The following is a 19,732-nucleotide window of genomic DNA, read 5'->3' on the forward strand; positions in this document are numbered from 1 at the left end:
GAAAAAAATGTATTTCCCTGTTTTAGTGACCACAGCACCAGCATCCTTCCTGTTCCTACACACACTCTTCCCTGTCGTCTGTCTCATCTTTCTGACCAGTGCTTTCAAGGGCAAATACTGTCCCTGAGCATATATTCCTGAAGTTCCCCACACAACCAGCAGTGCCTGGGACCCTGCAGCACCAGCACAACATATGTTATCATATTATATGTTCAGCAAAACTGAACGGATTTTCTGCATGAGAAACAACGGAAGACAGCAGCTTGGCATTTTAGTTTCTTTCCCAATAAAATTTGAGAAAGAGCAGTGACCTAACCCTACCTTTTCCACTTGCAGTGCAGTCTCCTCACATGACAACTTAATCAACTCTTGGGCCTTACTGGTGTCTCCAGCTTTGTAAGCATCCTGAATGCTTTCTGTCACAGGTGTCTGAATTATGGAGACTTCGCCGACTGTGGACTGTTTGCCACCCATGTCCACAGTTCCTGCATTAAAAATAGAAAAGAGGGGTCAGGAAGAAGTACCTGCTCATTTTCCATGCACAGCTGCAACATGGATGCATCCTGGCAACGAAATAAGGGGGCCAATTATTTTCAGTAGAATATTTACTGCATACCATTAAAAAAAGAGGAAAAAACCTCAACACTCAGTTGCCTGATAAAAGAAAGCGATAATATGTTAAAGTACTTTCCAACAGGGACATGAAACTAAAAGGGACAGTGAGTTCCCCAATTGCTGCCGGAGGTGGTTTCCAAAGGATGGTGTGAAAGCTCACACACACACGGACACGTATGCTCTGCAGCAGCCTGCCACAATCCTCCTCCTGCTGCTGGAACCAGGAGAGGGAAGGGCTCACATGAGATGGGCACCTGCAGTGCTTCTGAAGAAGCAAGGAGTCTGCAGGACCTGCAAAGCAACGCTGGTGTTGTCAGTCTTGCTCCAGCCACACTTCACCTCTGGACCACAGCCCAATAAAACCCCACTGTACTTCTCCAGCACTTTCAACCAGAGCTTTATACACCTCGATGAATGTGAAAAAAAACAAATTTGGAATATTTTTACTCTGGAAGAACAGAGTACAAGGAGATTATGCAAGATGCTCAGTTTCACCCTGATGAATCCTGGAGAGTCTCCTAGGCCAGACTTATTTTTTTTTCTTTTTAGGACCATTAGGAGCCAGAAGAGTTTTTACATGTCAAAGATTAAAAGCTGCAAATCATTAGAGAAGATGTTTGCGGTGGGTGGCTAACGAAGAGGCTGCCATGAAGCCTCACATCCACCCACCCCACCAACTACCAGGACAGAGAAAGCTGCAGGAAAGTCACTGAATTACGAGTAAGATGTTCAGGTCCACTCCTGAACAACACGCAAGACAGAGAAAAGAAGCACTTTTCACTTGAAAACAGACCATTTCATACTCACTTTTTCCTGCTAAAACATTATTAATTATTATTGTGTACTTGCAACTGATTAAATAAATCCCTTAAGCCCACAGATTTTCAAGTATGTTCACAAGGATTTATTTTTTTTTTGGACACATATGTCGTGCAGGGCCTCGTTTAATGCAGCCTGGAAAAAGAAGTAAATTTGGATCCATCTATAACTGTCAGCAAATACCTTTGAATAATGCAGTCTGAATCACCAATAGATCCTGACTAACACTTCTCATCAATTATTTAAACGAAGCTCGACTCACTCAGACACTGGAGATGGCTCCAGAGATTCGTGCCATTAAAAACGTGCCCACATCCATAACCTTTCTCAGATGACGCAGAACGTGTGAAGGACACGCAGCAGAAATCAAGGCAGATGAACGTGGTGCTAAATTACAGCATAACAAACAGCATCCCAGAGTTCCTGTTAATAGGTGCAGTGCCTTCATAATTCCGTAGGCTTAGGGTTTACATGGGAAAAGAAATTCCACCTATAAGGGATCTCTAAGAATGCTGCATATGATTTAATTCTCTTTTTAATGGACATCAGATAGGAAATGCAAATGATTTTTAGGCAAGTAACTGTATAAAGGGTGAGAAAAGAGAGAACTTTAAAGCAGAATAGTTTTCCAGTCTAAACAGCTCCGAACTGCACTAAGTAAACTCAAGGAGCACAGATCCAAGCAAACACCACAGTTACTGGAACATGCAGCCTCCCCGCACCAGGCGCCCTGTGACGAAATCCTGAATCTAGAGAGAAGCATTGGAATTTCCCTTGGAGGAAAAAATGCCTCACACTGGAGATACAAAACAGCTGGAAAGCTGAGCAGGAAGCCTTGCAAATCGGGGCTCACAGAGCACAGCAACTTTAATCTGGTTACCAAAAAAATGCTGGAAATAGGGACAAATTTTACTTCCTTCCAGTCTCAATCCTGATTTTAGGGACTATGACTCAAGACCCACATCTGCAGCCAATCCCACATGTAAAGGCACGTCCCTTCTGCCAAAGAATTGAGCAGGGCCATCTTTCTTTCCTTTTAAATCACAGCCAGGAAAGGTGGAGGTACGAGTATCTCACGGTCAGAGATTCATTTGGGATCTGGGAGATCCCAGCCCACTTCCTCATCTATTAGAGAGGTCTCCAGCCAACCCTTCACGCGTCCTGCACACCAGAGCTCTTCTTGCAGGAGCATTTTCCACCTCTCCTATTGGAACTGTCCCCCTGTGCAGGGAGGACTACCAAATCAGTTGGCCAGGGAGCACAAGAAGGACCACAATGTTGTAACCGAGGGAAGGAGGAACTCCACAAGCTAGACCCCAATCCCAAGACCGCTTCTGTGTTTTATCGAATGACTACTTCACGAAACTGCTTGGCTGATGTGTCATGCTTCCTCTTACTTTTTTGGCCCCCTTGAAATTTCTTTAGTCCTTGGTAGTGCAATGGCTTAGTTAAACCACTGCTACCATTTACCACTGTGTGGAGGACACAGGCTGGCCATCAACCATTGCAGTCTGCTCGTGTGCGTTAGGTGTAGACTTCTGGGCGCTCCAGGAATGGAAAAGTCACAAACAGCTGGCTGCATGGAGTTTATATGCTCCCAGAGTTAGCTGGTAGTTTAATCAGAGTCTTTGGGATACTGATTTTGGTGCTTTAACTTAATTTTAGTCTTGTCTTGGGCATATAAGAACTTTTATATTGATCTAACCAAAACTGTCCAGTTTTGAACTTCTGAACATCCATCAAGTTGCAGTCAATAAAACCTTCGTTGTATGTAAGAAACCTGGGCAATTCTACTGTTTGAAACCAATATATTTATATTTAAATATTCTTGGCAGAAAGATAATGCCACTCATCATTCAAGTTTCTTATGTCACTGTCATCAAAACTTCTATGATTGCGTTCTGCAGAGCAAACTGGCCTTCTGCCTAAGACCTGAGGAAAAAAGCTGCCACAGGTCTTCAGCTAAAAAACACCTTCCAGTTGAACTAATTACAAGCCTGAAAAGAGCAAAACTGGTGAGATAGATAGAGAGTGATAAAAAAGCTTGCCTTCAACCAACAGCTGTACTCATATGTCGAAGTTAACTTGAGTTTTCAAAGGTTAAATGAGAGAAGGTGGGCCATCCTTTCCCAAATTCCCAAAAAACACAGAAGCCATCCATTGCAAAGCTAAGCATCCTGCCAACCAAATTACCCAATTCACAGAAGACTTCCTGGTGACTTAGTAAACGATATATTGGCTTCAGAAATACAAATGGAAAATAAGCAGCAGTATGTTTTATAAGCTTAATTTATACTTACCAGTAGGAAAAAAAAAATGAGGAAAATTACATTCTACTGACTAACAAGTGTTTTATTTCTACAAGATGCATGACTGAACTATCATCACTACTGGCATTCATGTAGGCTGGGAATAAAGTTTTGCCAATACATGCACCAGCCATTTTTAGAAAAAATCTGGGCTGAAATCCAAAGAAATTCTGCCTATGGTTTTAACCCTACGAATCTCATGCTCCTTACCTGGGCTCTCCATGCCTTTTGTAGCAGGGTCACCTCACCTGCACATAGCCTTGAACAACGAGACATAAGAGCAATACTGAAGTTGAATATTGAACCTCCAATTTTGGACTTGATCATGCAACATGCTGAGCATTTAAGCCTGGATGTAACAAAGTGCTTTTAATTCTTCGATTGCACAGATTTAGGAACTGCCTTCTGTGCTTTGCACAATAGGGTCTACATTACTGTTTGACAAGGCATATTGCTGCGTGCAATACAGCAGAACAAGTTAAGATATTCCAGCAGTACTTCTCGGATATTCCTGTAATAAAAAGCTACTAGAAACTCCAGAAGCTCTTACACACCTGTTCTCATTTTCTCTAGTTTTTCCTTTATTGCACACAGATCTGGGACTGAGTGCCTGTGTTGGCACAGGTTCCTCTAAAACCACTGCCCCAAATCAGCACCCCTCCTCTTAGCTGGCCAGAAGAAAGCAGACAAATGAAGCCTATTTGAACTGAGGTGGTATGATGTGGGTTCATTTCTCTAACACGTTTGAATGTCAAAGGCCTTTACTCCCTATAATCTCTGCATCATCTATATTTAATTTCTCTGCAGACCCACGGCTTCTTTGCTTGCTTTCTAATGACTGTAAGCAAACCAAGTGCTGTTTGTAAGGGGAAAATGAGAGGCATTTGTTGACGTTAAAAACGCATCCTTCATCTATTCCTCACACAATTCAACAGCTTGTATCAAAGCAACTGACTTTGGAAATATTTCCCACTCTTCATTTCAATGTTTTATATTTCGGAATTAGCCTTTAAGCTTGGTTTTGCAGTAACAGCCTTTTACAAAAGCCTAAGGGCAAGATTAATTTTATTTTTTAAAATATTCCAATGGAAACAGTGGTTATCAATAAAAAAAGAGCATTGTTATTTTATTGCCATTCAAAGGTTACAAGAGTATCGCTTCTGAAGCGCAACAGACTGCTATCCCAGCTCAGAGAAACAAAACAAAAATAAGTCTTATTAACAATAAAGGGTACCATGACAATTTCAGAGATATATGTAGTTTCACCCTGTCTCAGGCCTTGTTATTATAGCAGGTGAAAAAAAAAACCATCTAAAATTTCTAAATTGACAGTATGTCATTATCAGCAAAAAGGTGAGGGTTTGCAGGTCAATGCTGTGAATCAGCAAACAGCTGCATAACAAAGCAGCACACTGTATAGATGGTTATTGTCTTTATATCCCAAATCACTGCATTCCTGTCTCCGATGCACAACCTCACAGAGTTTGTAAGTGCTCCATTAGTCCCTTTGATAAGGCAGGAGCTCTTCAGCAACTAACCAGGGTATTTTTATTCAGCAGAGAAAGACTTAAATGAAATGTTTAACATAGGATGAAACAGGGCGGGAAGCTAACTTACTCCAAAACACAATTACAATAATAATAAAACTTTAAAACTGCTACTGACCTTGTCATAATGTGTGCAGGTATTTCCAGAGACGGGAGCGAATCGAGATGATGACTTTAACACAGCATCCCATTCAGCGATGCTCAATTAAGCTGTTAATTCCTTGGACTGTTAGCCACTCACCTCTGCTTCAGCACAAGCAGGTCTTGCAGCGGCCACTGGATGTAATGTCTTTTGGCTGGCTGGCTGCTTCTTTGTCTGAATTAACTACTACATTCTACCCTTGACAGTTATTTTCATCTCCATGTCCCATTGCAGCGAAACCCAAGCCTCTGGTTCAGAGAGGATCTGGGGATGGGGGTGGGCAGGGAGGCCGCCTCTCCGGGCTGAGCTCAGCCATTAATTCCTCAACAGCACCAGATGGCTACAGCTAACCTTTACCAGCTTAATCTTTGGCCGTTTTGACTCCTGAGTGCTGCCACAGAGCAAATGAAAAATGGCACAGAGATGAGGTTTAAAATACGCTGAATATTTAAAGCTAGCCCCCCCAAATGCTTAAAAACTCACGAGTGTCGTTGAACATTTTTCAGTACTACTCTGCAGAAGCTTTGGCAGGCTGGTTTGCAAAATTAACAGAAAGCCCTGTTATTTCTGAGCCTCTGTAACAGACTCATGTATCTTCTGTCGCTCTGAAAAACTTCAGATTAATAAACCGAACAACAGCCAACAGAAAGACTCCAGTGATTTCAAAGGATGATGGATCTGTCCTACATTGCGCTTTCCACTTAGATGGGTAAGAAAAATTTTTTAATCCTCTGGAAATCAAATTTCCAATCTCTGGAAATTCCCATCCCAAACCAGGAAGAAAAAACAAAATTCAGGGTCCTTTAATTAAAAAAAAAAAAAAAATTTAAATCAATCCAAGTCAGTAAAAACGCTTTCTGAAATATACCATTTGTGTTTCTTCTCTAATTAGCTGAGACTTCAAAATAGGATTTCATTTGTTGTTTAAAAAAGTTAAAAGGTTCTGTTCCTTCATTTCAATCATTCATTCCTTAAAGATACAGTCATGGACCAAGGTGTGTCCCCAGGAGGGAAGTTGTTCACCCCACCTGCCCACATGCACTTGGTCCAGTGGCCCCATAGCCAGGACCTGGCTCTGAAGCGTGCAAGGGAGGGTCCTGCAGCAAAAAGCCTATCATCTCTTCCACTTTGTTCTCACGTTCAGGCAAAATGCACGTGGCCCAACCAATTCTGCTATTAAATGTCCCCAGTAGTATCCAAAAATGGTCAGAACCACTCATAAAACCTGCTGTGAGAAAACAAGGAGAGAAAACTGCGGTAAATGCGACCAAGAGAAAACAAGATGGTTTATCTGGGAAATTCAGCATCCCCACTGGAGAGACCATGCCAGAACTGGGCCACGTCCCTCTGAACCTGATTAATGTTTCTTCACAACGAGTGAGACGTGCCAGCTTATCAGGACAGAGCAAAACCTCCACATAGTTTTTCCTTCCTATTTTTTTGTGGTTCCATTTCTCCCAAAACATCCATTATTTCAGCTTATTAAAGGAGTGGCTCTACACTGAGATCTGCCTGCCAAGGCAGTGGAAAAGATGATGTATTGAGCACAAAAGAAACCCGCACCTACAACACAGCTTACAATCAATGTTCACTGCCCCAAACTGAAACTTAAAACCCTACAGAAGACCAGATATGAAACACAGAAGAATGCTCCAAGACGAAAATCCAGTACTGAAGGGATCTTTTTCACTACTATTGCATAATCTGGAATTATTTTTAAATGGTTTACATGCCAGCAGCACACACGCAAAGTGCTGATCTGCATTAAGCATTTTCCAGCAAGCACACAGGATCTGCAAAGGGCATGCTGACAATTTTAGGTACAGCAATGCAAAATGACCAGTTATCACCAGAGCCGTTGGAAATTTTCTATTTAGAAACACTCTCAACCTGCAAGGGGAAAAAACACTTGTTAACGCAAACTTGAAAGGAAAATATTAAGTCCTGGATGGAAAAACGCTCTGGACTCCTGCCTTTTTAAAGGGCTCCAGAACTGAATTACAAAAAACCAGACGTCTCCAAAAGCTTTAGCTCTACACTTACACAACCGTTTCTCCATCATCCAGGAATACTGGGGAAGAGGGGACAGAAAAGCCTCAAATACTGGTGACACTGAGACTCAGGAGTCTTCAGTGGGCAGCATCACAGAATGGCTGCGTGAAGCTGTCTGTCTGTCTGTCCATCTGAGCCAGTAGTAAGCCAGAGCTGAAACGCTCTACCAGATCTGAGCGGGCTCCTGCATTTGTGTGTGTGTCTCCCAGATCCCCAGGACTCTGGAAATTATTTGCACTGTCAAAGAAGTTCAAACGAATCTGAGCTGATTATTCCTATTTTGCTGAAGTACAAAGGAGGCTGGGCAAAGGCGTTACACGGCAATGAGCTTAGAGAGAGCACAAGAAAGACACAGTGGAATATGACCACCAGAGCGAACCCCTCACACCAGCCAGCAAATCATGCTGGAAAATGCAAGGTAGCTTCAGGGTCACTAACGATATCTGCACCCCAGAGATCCACACCCCACCTTTAGTTTCACCCTCTGTTTATCAAGCTTCCTTAGCTGCAATGGATAACACCGAGACAACCTCCACATCCCAAATGAATGGCAGCAGCTGACAGCAAACACGGGGCCGCTGCCACCTCCTCCTCCTCTCTCTTGTCCTTCCAACTTTACACCAAGTGTCTGGGTACCCAACATCAGCAGGCAGCCCTTCACTAATCCTGCCATCCCCAGCTTATCAGCACGACAAACTGGGCCATTGTCGATGACAGTGATGGTTTTACTCTCTCCCCTGAGTACACATGTCAGGTCCAAGCAGCTTCACGTGCACATGTTTATCCCTTTCAATCTGTAGGAGCACTCAGAGCATCAGTGGTCATAAAACATTTCTCGGTTGTGTCACGAAGGCACCATCACCCCTGGTAGACAAATTACTAGCTTTTAGGTAGGGAAGGAAGGGGATGGGGTGTCCTCTGTCTAGCACAGGGCAAAGGCTGGCTCTCACAGTGAAGGGAGATGCTCCACATCCCTCCCATACTGCCCTCTTCGGGGTGCAAAGGATCAGCAAAGACCACAGGGAACATTGATGATGTTAATCTCCATCCTCAAGGGAAAGAGATCGAGGGAACCAAGAGAGCTCCAAATGGCCAGAGAGCCAATTGCTGTATTGAAAATACGAATGACTCAGCTCTAAATGAAAGTTTCTATTTTTGTCTTTTGGCCTCAGTGATTTGGTTCCAATCCTACTGCTTGAATCATTCAGAAATACGCTTTTGCATGCAAGGCCAGCTATGCCACTCTTGCTTTCCAAATTTTAAACTGGAAGACATACATTAAGCATGCAGAAGTATGACTACACTTTCGGATTTTCTTTGTGTTCCTTTCCAGGCATCGCTGAAAAGAGGATTATTAAATGATGAAAGATGTCTATAATGAGACCATTCCTGTCCAACAGAATCAAATATTATAGCCATGAAACCAAACCAAGGCTGGATTTCATTTGAAACTTCGTGAAATAAAATTTCATGGCTAACCTTGGTTTCTTTTGAAACTTTTCATTTTCCCTAATGTTGAAGCTTTCATCAGAAGGGAAAAAATCCCACACTTCAATATTTTCTCTCTTTCAAAGAAATAATTTGCTCAACATTCTTCTAAAAAAAAGAAGCCATTAATTATTCACATTGGGGAAGCACCAAGTCATGGCCAGCCCCGTTCTGCTACATCTTCCTTAGACAAATATTTTAAGCTAGCTTTATAAAGAAGCAAATGCTTTTAGCCCAGCTGTGAGAGGCTAAGTCTGGGAGAGTTGAGGGCGAGACTCCTTGTGTGCACGTGAGAGGAGGACGGGCCCAAGGTCTCTTTTGAATCTGAGTCTTCTACTGGCTCCACCAGAAACACATCCGGCAATTCCACAGCTTGTCTGAGTTGAGAAAAGTAACTCCTAAGCTTAAGTTTCACTTTAATAACACATGTAAACACCCTCCTCAATGGAAAACTCATTTATGACTGTCCAACCCAACTGCTGGTCAAAAACAATAGTACAGAAGCAGCTAATGTGTCTCTCCAGCCCCATGAAACTCCAAGGACACTAATGGGAAAGAAAAGTCCCAGAGGGGCTTTCAAAGAAAGTTGATGAAAGTGGTAGGATGAAGCTCATAGCAGCTCTATCAGGTCACCTTGGGCCACAGCAGCAAGCCCAGTTCTCCATCCCTCCATCACATTACAGGAGTCCTGGGTATCTGCTGTCACATGTGCCTCCTCCCTTCCCCAAGGAGTACAGCAGGTCTCTTACAGAACCTGAACATACAAAGATTTTGGAAAGGCTGGCCAGAGAGGAGGAAAAGAGGGAAAGCAACATCAGAAAGATATGTAGAATACCTTGCACGACTCCAGTTTATCATGTTCAAGGAAGATTAAGACAATCTGGAAGAGGTGGAGAAGTCAAATTGAAGAAATAGACAGTCTAATTACAAGAATACAAATGAAAAGAAAATGAAAATTCATTTTTCCTGAGCCTGGAAAAATGAAGGCTGGACGGCGTTGGGAGTACTGTCTATAAATACATCCAGAGGGAGACACCAGGGAAGGAGAAGAGCTATTTATGTACAGAGTATGAATACTTTTTGGCTGCCAATTAGAAGACAGTCAGAGAAAACGTTTGAGAAATGAGGCTTTGGAACAGTCTTCTAGAAAAAAGAAGCAGCAACAGACAAGCCAACTTGCTTAAAACAGTCCTTGCATAAAGTTTAGGAGTGTGACACCAGGACACTGACCCAGATGCTCCTTCCAGCCCTACGGCGTGTGCTCCCATGTTACGCAGGTGCAGAAGCTGACCCAGCTACCAAGCACTAACGGTCTTAACACGTGAGACTATAACAGCTTCACAGGCTACTTTGAGGGCAGTTTGTAAAAAGAGAGACTATCTTTTATTAAACAAACTGACACATCTAGGAAAAAACAGACACATCTAAGGGAAGAAGCCCTTCAAGAGATCTGAGAGGGTAAACGCCCCCGCAGCAAAATCCAAACTTTGTGCATGTTAGACACAGTTCAATGTGCTGCTTTAACCGTGGCTGCTAGCCTAATAAAATACCTTACTCTTTGCTACCCTCACTTCACATTTATCACCAAGACAACAACTCTAGATTAGTTTAGGTAAGAGCGTTACACGCAGAGGAAAAGAAAGCGCCATCAAGATATCGGATATGGCTGGCATCAAGAGAGTTGAAGAGGCAATTTGGCAAAAGCAGAGCCAAGGGAAGTGCAGAGCTGGGAAGAGCATCAGAGGAAAGAGATGAATATGGTTGTCTGGAAAAAAAAAAAAAAACAACAGTGGAGAAAGCGAGACTCCACTCCAGCTTCTACTGAACTCAATGTAAGCACTTCCACCAGCTTCCATGCAAGTAGGAGCAGATCCTCTGAGATGCCGGTTTCCGGGATGGAGTAACTTAGAGGGAAGATTACCTTAACAGCTGTGTCTGAAGCAGAAGAAAAAGGCTGATGAAAAGACCTCTGCTGTTGGCCAAGACAGTGCTGGTCCTGAATCAGGCTGTGTAGTGATGTGCTGTCACAGCTTTAATGGAGGCTATCAAAAAAAATCTTCCCTCACTTGCGACAAAACGTACAAGTGGCAGAAGTGTCTGCATTTGCAGAAGAGGGGAACGGGGAGATATTTCTCTTTTGTCTTTCTGATGTCGAGGGATATCAGCATTCATTTCAGCGGAGGGAGGACAAGGACTCTGCCTGGGAGGAATATGAAGGTACATTCTGTGAACCTGCTGCAGCCCACAGCATTTTTAGATGGCTGCTCCACGGTAAAGACAGTAAAATGAGGCAAAGCACATTGCATCCTCTTCCCACCAACCTGTCATGGACTCTGACCCATTGCATCTGAGAACCTGGTCCAACCCATGCAAATTACTTTGATTTGATAGCTTTTATTCCTACCCTGCCTTCACCTGAAAGGTCCAAGGTGCAAAACATCAGAGAATTGTGACCATCATTATAAGCCCACTTAAGGAGCTAGACTTTTTTGTTTTTCAAGCTACATTTGAGATCTGAAAAGAGATCTTGTCCATTAGTGTTAAAAAAAAAAAAAAAAGACTGTTCCTGTTTGATGCAAAAATAAAAGCATTTTCAAAGGCTCTTTGATGTGCAAAACAGAAAGACACGCAGGCAGATTCTGGAGGAGGTCTTGTCTTCAGCAATTACCAGCACTCCTTTGGAATCTTACTCCCCAGACAGAACTTTTATGTGAAGAAGATAATCACACTGCAGAGTGTATCAGCTCTAAACCTTGTGGCTTCTCCATTAAGCAGCAATAACCTCTAGTCAAAATACTCCTTAACCAAGACGAGAATAAAACAAATAACCCCAAAACCAACTTGAACTGCAGGTGAAGCAATTCCAAAGACATACATGCTTTTAAAAGATTTCATTTTGAGCTTCTTGGGTAGCCGTGCCAGTTTTCCAAGCGATATTCTGATCATTAAAACAAGCAGTGATGTAATTTCCACAGCGACCACAAACATACCAAGAATATTTGAGCTAAATTTATCCAGACTTCTTGTTTGAATCACTGCTTTAGTTCGTTATTTTTCCATGATTTTCAACTATGCACAGGAAAGCAGCTGTGGACAACCTGAGACTGAGCTTTCCTCATCCGAAATGCCAACCTTTACTTGGGAGTAAGGTTGGGAGCCACATATTGAGTATTAAAAATGAAATTAAGCTGCTCCTCCAGCTCCCAACCCCAGGTCCCTGCTCCTTTCACCCTTGGCCTTCCTCCCACCCTTCCTGTAGCATACTGACCCTTTCCCTCACCCTTGGGTGACACAACATGGGGCTTGTCTTTGCAACTGAGAGATTCCTGAAGCTCACCACAGATCTGACGCCCTCCTCAACTGGAGAGGTTGAGCCAGAAAAGAGAGGACCTGCACCAGATTTCCCACTGCTCTGTGCAGTTCTGTCACAGACCCCAAGTCCTGCCTGCCTGTCCAGAGCAACGTGTCCCACCACCACAAGCACCCGTGCCAGGAGAGCTCAGGGTAGGGAAGCGTCTGTCTCAGCACCTTCACCAGCAGGTACACAAGTCCCTGCAAAAAATATATAATCTACAAGGACATGACTGGGTTTCACCCTCTCTTCCAACACGTGCAGGGGGGCTAATTATCACACTGGGAGGGACTGAGTATTTGCAAAAACTGCAGCGTAACCCCCGAGACTTTACGACATCAACTTTGCTATTGTTCCATGGGAAACTTTTTCAACTGAATGTGTCCTTGCTGACTCCATTCATGATCAGACTCAGCGAGTTTCCCTGTGTGTAGCTGTACATGTTAAGGGCAGTTCGTAATTTCTGAAAGCACACTTTTCAAAAAAACAAAAAACAAACAGAAATCGCTGACCCCAAGCCCCTCTGACTGCAGGAGGGCTTTTTGGAGGTTGAGGGTCTTCCCTAATACTTAAAGGCCTTTTTTATAAGTCCTCCCTCCAAGTAAGAGCAAGGCACAAATTCAAAGCATGGACACACTTCTGTGGTGAAACTATCAGCAGCTGAGATAAAAGGGCTGCTGCTGTGGTGATGCATAATCATGCAAATAAGCAATTACTGACCCACTAATGAGCACATAAACTTGGATTAAGGAAAGGAATTAAATATCAGCCTAACTTGATGTAATATCTGAAACAGAACCTATGAAGAGACAGACTTGGCCTATACATCAGACTGGGAGCTGAATGGTACGAAATCCATCCCCCACACCCTCATCTGCAATGCAAACATTTCCTCCCAGTTAGCTGCCTTCTGCCAAGCAGCGCCCTGGCAGCCCCTTTATCGATCAGAGAAACGAAAAACAAACCCCAGAGTTAGTGCTGCAAGGATCCCTGAAGATCTGATCCCAAGCCTGTTATGTCAGTGCAAAGACTTTAATGGGTTTTGGATAAGGCCCCCATAGGCTTTGCAGAGAACAACAACAAAAATAATAATTCATAGCACTTTCTTTAATGCAAGTATAAAATTGCCTGCAACATCACTGACAAAACAATAACCCAATTAGAGGCCTGGTAAAGACTGAGTTGGTGTGAATACTATCAATTGCCTTTTCCCCACCGAAATGAGGACAATGGTTCTACGGCCACAGTGCCAACCCTCACCTCACTGCTACCTTATAATCACCAATTAATAACATCATTAAGGAGTCCCTGTGTACAGGTTCTAAGGGCAAAGGATTTTCTTTACTACCTTATCACCTTACCTTTGTTTTTCCTGGGCTTCTCGATAGAGTTGTCGTAAGTTATATTTTAATGCAACACACCACAAATACATTTTATCTGAAAGGTGGAAAAATAAAGCTGTATGGCAACAGATAATGCCAGATACAGCTCAGCTAAAGATCAGTGGTTTACTACTGTCTGTAAATCAAACTGGCTCTCCTTGCTGCAGCGCTCAAGTTCAAGAGCAGGCTGGCTTTACCAGGGAAAAAGCTGTTCCTGCCACTACTAAGTGCTCCTTCATATCTCCTTGACTCCAGAGGGATGCAGCACCCACAACCAAACTCCCACTTTCCACATGCACAAGAAGCCGTTTTCAAAGGCAAACGGCTCTTCCAGATGCCTCTGTTTCAAAACGCAAGGAACGTCTTCTAAGAGTATGTCTGAAGAACAGCACCCAGACTCTGAAAATCAGCTCAGAGTGCCTTAAATGAGGCACCTAACTGTAAATGCCCCAGCAGCATTCATCGCCCTTTGGGGCAATCCAGGCTCAGCTCGGAGACGTGCTGCAATACGTGGCTCTGCTCCAGCCTGCACAGGAGAGCAGGACTAACCACATGCATTTTCTGCCGCAGACGAGACTTCTGCATTAGCTTTTGGCCCCATGTGAGATCGCACCACTTCTGTATGAAGTGTGTATTTAAATATGTTTAAAAATATAAGCCTATGACTGCTCTGCTAGTGTACTTCCTATTCCTGCCTAGCATTTCCTACTTCTCCTTCTGCAGGGCATTACGCAGTGAGACTAACTCACATAACATACCTGGTTTATTTTTTGCCTTTTTTTTTTTTTTTTCTTGTAGGAATACTTTCAATCTGCTGTTTGGACTCAAATGAACTCATAGTTTAATGAGCAGGAAGAAAACCAGAAAACCTTCACAGCTCATTTAGTCTGATTATACATAGCTTCAAGCAACCAACACGCTTTGCAGGTCTCTAGTGCTCTGTGTGCTCAGATGACCTCCTGGATGCTCTCCTTGTCCTTCTCCTTGCCACGCTGTCACAGCAGACTCAGGGTAACGTTACTACAGGGTTATGTGTGAATGGAAAAAGCAGGACAGAAGGAGCAAGTTCTTTTTCCCTATTATACAGCACAACGTGCCACAGGCAGGGCTAAGTCAACTTGCCCCAAGACCTTGCTGCTGGCCCTAGCCCCACCTGGACAGCTAATGTAAAGATTTTAAGGTTTACATGGGGATTTCACGAGGAACAAAGTGCTATCAGTGGTGCTGCAAACACTGATTTTCCCCTCCTCCTGTGTTCAGCAGGAAAGATTTATAAGCAAAGATATTCACACTACCAAAAGCAAGTTCCTGCCCCTCACATTTAAGGTAACAAAATCAACTGTGCAGAACTATGAGGAAACAACAGCAAAGATCTTATCTAGAGGCCACGTACATGCACATCCAGGAGCGGGTGAGCTCTGCCTGCTTTTATTGCTATGAAGAAGTCAGGTTCTTCCTGTAGACTTCTATTTTTGAAGTGGATTTCACACTGCTGGACTGACAGCCTGGATGGCTCAGGTTGCCCACTAAGTACAAAACGGAGAGCAAGGGCAGAGTCTCTGAAAGTTTCCATCCCTCCACCTACAGTCCCACCACCTCCTCAAACTGCTGCCCTACAACGAAGGCTTGGGCCACATCTGCAAATGTCCTGCCTCAAGCAAACAGGGGAGCGACGCTGGATGCACAAAGCGTGGTCCTGGGAGAATCGGCCGTTTCATTTGCTATTAGCTAACCTCGAGCTGTCACCACTCAATCCGTTGTGAAACTTTCCATATAAAATTGCACCAGCTCCTGAGCAGTCCCTCTTGTTGACATGACTCTTTAACTCTTCCAGTTAAGCTGTTCTTACTTGCACTGGAGACTTTTCTACGATTCAGGATGCGGCGGCGCAGGCAGCAGCTTTGCCTCCGAGTCAGCACCGAGCCGAGCCACTGCCCAGACGGGGTTGCAGTGGTCACTATCATCGTGGCAAGCTTCTTTCCAATAAAAGATACAGCCCTGTGAGCTGCAGGGTCACCACGGCACTTCTGAAGCACAGCTTTAAGAGCCTCTGGTCCTGTCCAAATGCCAGCTCAGGTCATTATATTCTGGTGACGTGTTTGCTCCCTCATTGTAATATGTAGGTCTCTTTTCCAGGCTTACTGCACGTGTCTATCTGTGCTTTCCTGAACAGTTGAAAGTCACCAGCCTACAATAGATTTGCCTCAAAGGAAGCTGTGAAGGTTCATTTAATTATTATCTGTAAAGCTACTATAAAATTCCAAACAACCACCACTGGCATTGTTGTCCCTAACTATGCAATATTACATACATACAGCACAACATCCCTTTTCAATGCTCATTTCTGGATTTAGCAGGAGAGAAGAGACACCCTCTGGCATGTCAGAAAGATAATCCAATTCCACCTCCGAGACACACACAAGTGGCATACGAACGCTTTGCAACTGAATAAAATTCTCAATAAGAAAGCAATAAGCTCTTGAGCAAAAGTACCCTGACATTTCAGAAGACAATGATTGCCGTTCTACATCTTTGCTGAGCTGTCTCCTAGAAACTCGTATGAGAATTGAATCCTGGCTGTAAAATTTCGTAAGATTCAAAGATACCAAGCAGTCCATAGAAAGGAGATGGATCTCTGTTCTGTTCTAGACATTCACCCAGTTACATCTTTGGGCTTCCACTCTATTTCCTACAAGACTCATGTTATGTCACCTCCATTAGATTATGAAAAGCTCTAACCAAGTTTAAAAAACCCCTAAAACCCATGCTTCATGAGAGACTGCAGCCACCCCCGTATCTCTGCTCACTTGCTTTCTTTTAATTAGGACAAGATGAACAAATCCAGGAGCGGGGAAGCAGGGTTTGAGGAGGCAAGGGAGGTGCTGACTGCACCCGAAACGGAGCATTATTCTGCACACCAGTGACAAATCCTCTCTGTGGACCAGTGGGTGCTCACCGGCATCATCAAGTCAAGCCCAGCACCATCCCTGGAGGGTAGACAGGGTCCAGTTCTGAAGTCCAGCTCGCCCGCTCCCAGGGAAAGCAGGCATCCTGCTGGGACACAGGCAAGATCGCTGCTGCAGCCAAGAGGAACAGCAGAGGAGACGTGAGCAGTAAGGTGAGCCCTTGCATCCTATGTCACATTTGCTAACTAGAGTCAACGATGCTGTGAATCTATTCTCCCTGTGAAGACTGGGCCAAATGTATAGCCGTCAGGAAAAAAAAGCCCTAAAAATCTGAAGGCTTTCAAATGATCAAGGCTCTGGTTGCACATGGTACCCACTGGAAGGTGCCTCCGGCGCTGTGCCGGTCGTAACGCCGCGCTGATCCAACTGATCCGTCACGGAGCTACGAGCACCACAGTGCTGTTTGTTAAACCTCTCACATCCACGCGCCTGTCCTTTCTGCCCGAAAAAACAGACTCCGAGCTTGGTGAGCACTAACGAGGTCGTCGGCATTAAAGAAGTTATCTGTGATCTCACTCCACTTCCCAGTGGTTCCCGCTGAATGGAAGCAGGAGGCTGCATCTAGATTGTTAATAAATGCACGTAAACAATAACTTCAAATGTGGAGGCGGAATGAGTCACCACGTTCCTGTGTTCAAGCTGTGTAATAGGATCCAAATGCAGAACAAGGACCAGCTAACTTAGGGAGTGGACCAGCCAGCTAATGATCATTATTCTTGGCAGGACTCAAACAATTCCAAAATAAAAATAAGTTTAAACCTGTACAGTATGCTTATAAAGAGCAAATCCACCAGGGCAGTACTGGATCTTAAGCCTTCCTAGGATCCCTTTGCCAGTCTTCCAACACTGTTGAACAAATAAAATAACCCAGACATGTAAGCATAGAAGAGTTACACCAGTAAGATCTGTATGCTCCCAGTTAACCAGTTTAACTGAATATATTTACATAACAGAAACATGCAATAAAGTTCTTAGAAGAAAAACTGAACTCACAATGTAGAGAATATACCTTTTTCACTTTTCACTCATAAACTAATTTGTTTATTTACTGTATCTTTAAACAGTGAGAAAAATCACTATTGCAGAACAAAAATTTAGCAATTCTTAACGCTCGCAAATCATTAGTGCAGATTAAAATTCTTCTCGTGGTTTGCAATTTAGTATTCAAGTGGAGATAATTTCTTCCAGAGAGAAACTCAGAAGACAGAATTTAAGAATTTTAAGAATATTCAATAACCAAATGCTCCTGATTATTACAGAAAGATACAATGCTCAGTAACAAAAGCAAAAACAAACAGGAAAATCAGTATCACAGAATAAGCAGAATACGTACGGAGAAAGGAAAGAGTTGCCAGAGCTCCCTGTGATGCTGGTAAGAAACGTCTTCAAACAAGATAAGGCGGCCTCTGAATAAACTATCAGGTTTTGCTTCATAGTTGCTGATAAAATCCAAAATAAGGCTGCAAAAACATTAGCTTCTACTGAAGCCTGCTTACTCACTACAAAGCGTCAAACACACCTTCATCCCACACTTAAAACGCAGATGCTGCCTCCTAATGAACTGCTTATAACTGGGGAATACCGTTATACAATAACCAGAGGGCTATTTCTTGATGCAGAAACATAACTGGGGTTTGACTCAGAGAAACGTAGCAGCTCTTAGGAGCTGAGGGTTTCAGCAATAAAATTAATCCAAAAATAATTTGCCTGTTCAGAAGAAAATTTCACAGGAAGCAACCTGAAGCATATGTCCCTTCTGAAAAAGAAATGTCCACCTATGAATTTATCACGTTACATAAACGCAGACCTCCTGATCTAGCCCAATAAATCACTGCAAGCCCCCGAATCAAAGCTGGCAGTAAAACTGGAGCAGGTTAATATCCGTTCAGCCTGAGAAAACGATGCTCTGATTTTAGCAGCTTTCATATCCTGAATACACCCTGCATCAGTGGCTGGGAACACATTTGCATTCACACGCTGAAAAAGCACAGATCTTGTAAAAAGTATTTAGGAACTGGTGAGACATGATACATATATTGACTAATTCCGTAGGCCTTTGGAGAAAATCGGTCTTCAGAGGAATGCTATTCTTATCACCTGAGTGATTCAACACCATTCTCCTTGGAAGCAAAATTCCTTGTTTTATACCATAGATTTTCAAAGATTAGGACTCAAATCACTGAAAGATCTTTCATCTATTTTAATTTCTTTGCAACTCAGCGGCAGCTGGTTACTCAGTTCTCTTAAAACCTTTCGCTGCCAATCTGAACAGGAAAAAAAAGAAATCGTCCTATTTACCATTTTGTGGATCCATGTTGCGCTCTCTGCAAATAGCGGATTCCTCAGTTCCCACACACCAGTACATTCTGGGTCACAGTTGTGAAGATCCAACAGACAAACTTTCTGCAGCACTTCAAATTGGAGAGCGTTGTCCAAGCTGATCTCCGTCAAGCAAACGCAGGAGCAGAGCGACTGCTAGCAAGCACCATCCCGAAGAAATATCATTTACCCTGTTTAAAAAGAAATAGCAAACCAAATTAATCATTCTAGTACAGGAATTGCAAGATGCTTATTCCTCTGCACTCTAGCACAGCTGTCTAAATGTAACTTTGCAGAAAGGCACTCACCATCCTATGCAAATATAAATACAATTATTTTCATAATTGCTTTGTTAAGAGTATAATGTGAATTAACAACTCCTCCACTACAGAAAAAATAACATTCCCGATTTTTCTCCACCAAAGCTGCTCAGTCTTTGGGCAGACAGTGTGGGGGGTGGGCAGGGGTCACAGCTGCAGTTTCAGATTCTCCAGTAAAGGCAGAGCACTGAAACCATGCAGAGTAGTTGGAAAAATCCTAAATGCAACCTCAAAACCTCTCCCGTCCACAAAGACAACTGTGGCACTTGTAAGAGTCCACTGTGAGAAACTGAAAAATACTGATGTGGTTGCTGGGACAATCCTCTGTAGGAAAGAAAAAAGGGCTACGAGAAATACACCAGCTCCTTTCCCCTTTCCCCAGTCCTTTTAAAGATCTAACTCTGCTACCCTAGAAGCATCA

At 43.3% G+C, this 19,732-nt stretch overlaps 1 protein-coding gene across 2 annotated transcripts in view; it reads right to left on the minus strand.

Moving 5' to 3' along the window:
* LRRK1 (leucine rich repeat kinase 1) overlaps nt 1–19,037 on the minus strand; it is an 80,286-nt gene extending 61,249 nt beyond the window's left edge. For both annotated transcript variants that reach the window (XM_009983240.2, XM_086620249.1), the window contains exons 1-2: nt 18,971–19,037; nt 322–485 (exon numbers count right to left, since the gene is read on the minus strand). In XM_009983240.2, the coding sequence (XP_009981542.2) occupies nt 322–485; nt 18,971–19,037 (231 nt within the window). The remainder of the gene's footprint in view (nt 1–321; nt 486–18,970) is intronic.
* Nucleotides 19,038–19,732: the final 695 nt, after the last annotated feature.

Source organism: Tauraco erythrolophus, chromosome 14 (assembly GCF_009769465.1).
Source record: "Tauraco erythrolophus isolate bTauEry1 chromosome 14, bTauEry1.pri, whole genome shotgun sequence".
In the NCBI taxonomy this organism is placed as follows: Eukaryota; Metazoa; Chordata; class Aves; order Musophagiformes; family Musophagidae; genus Tauraco; species Tauraco erythrolophus.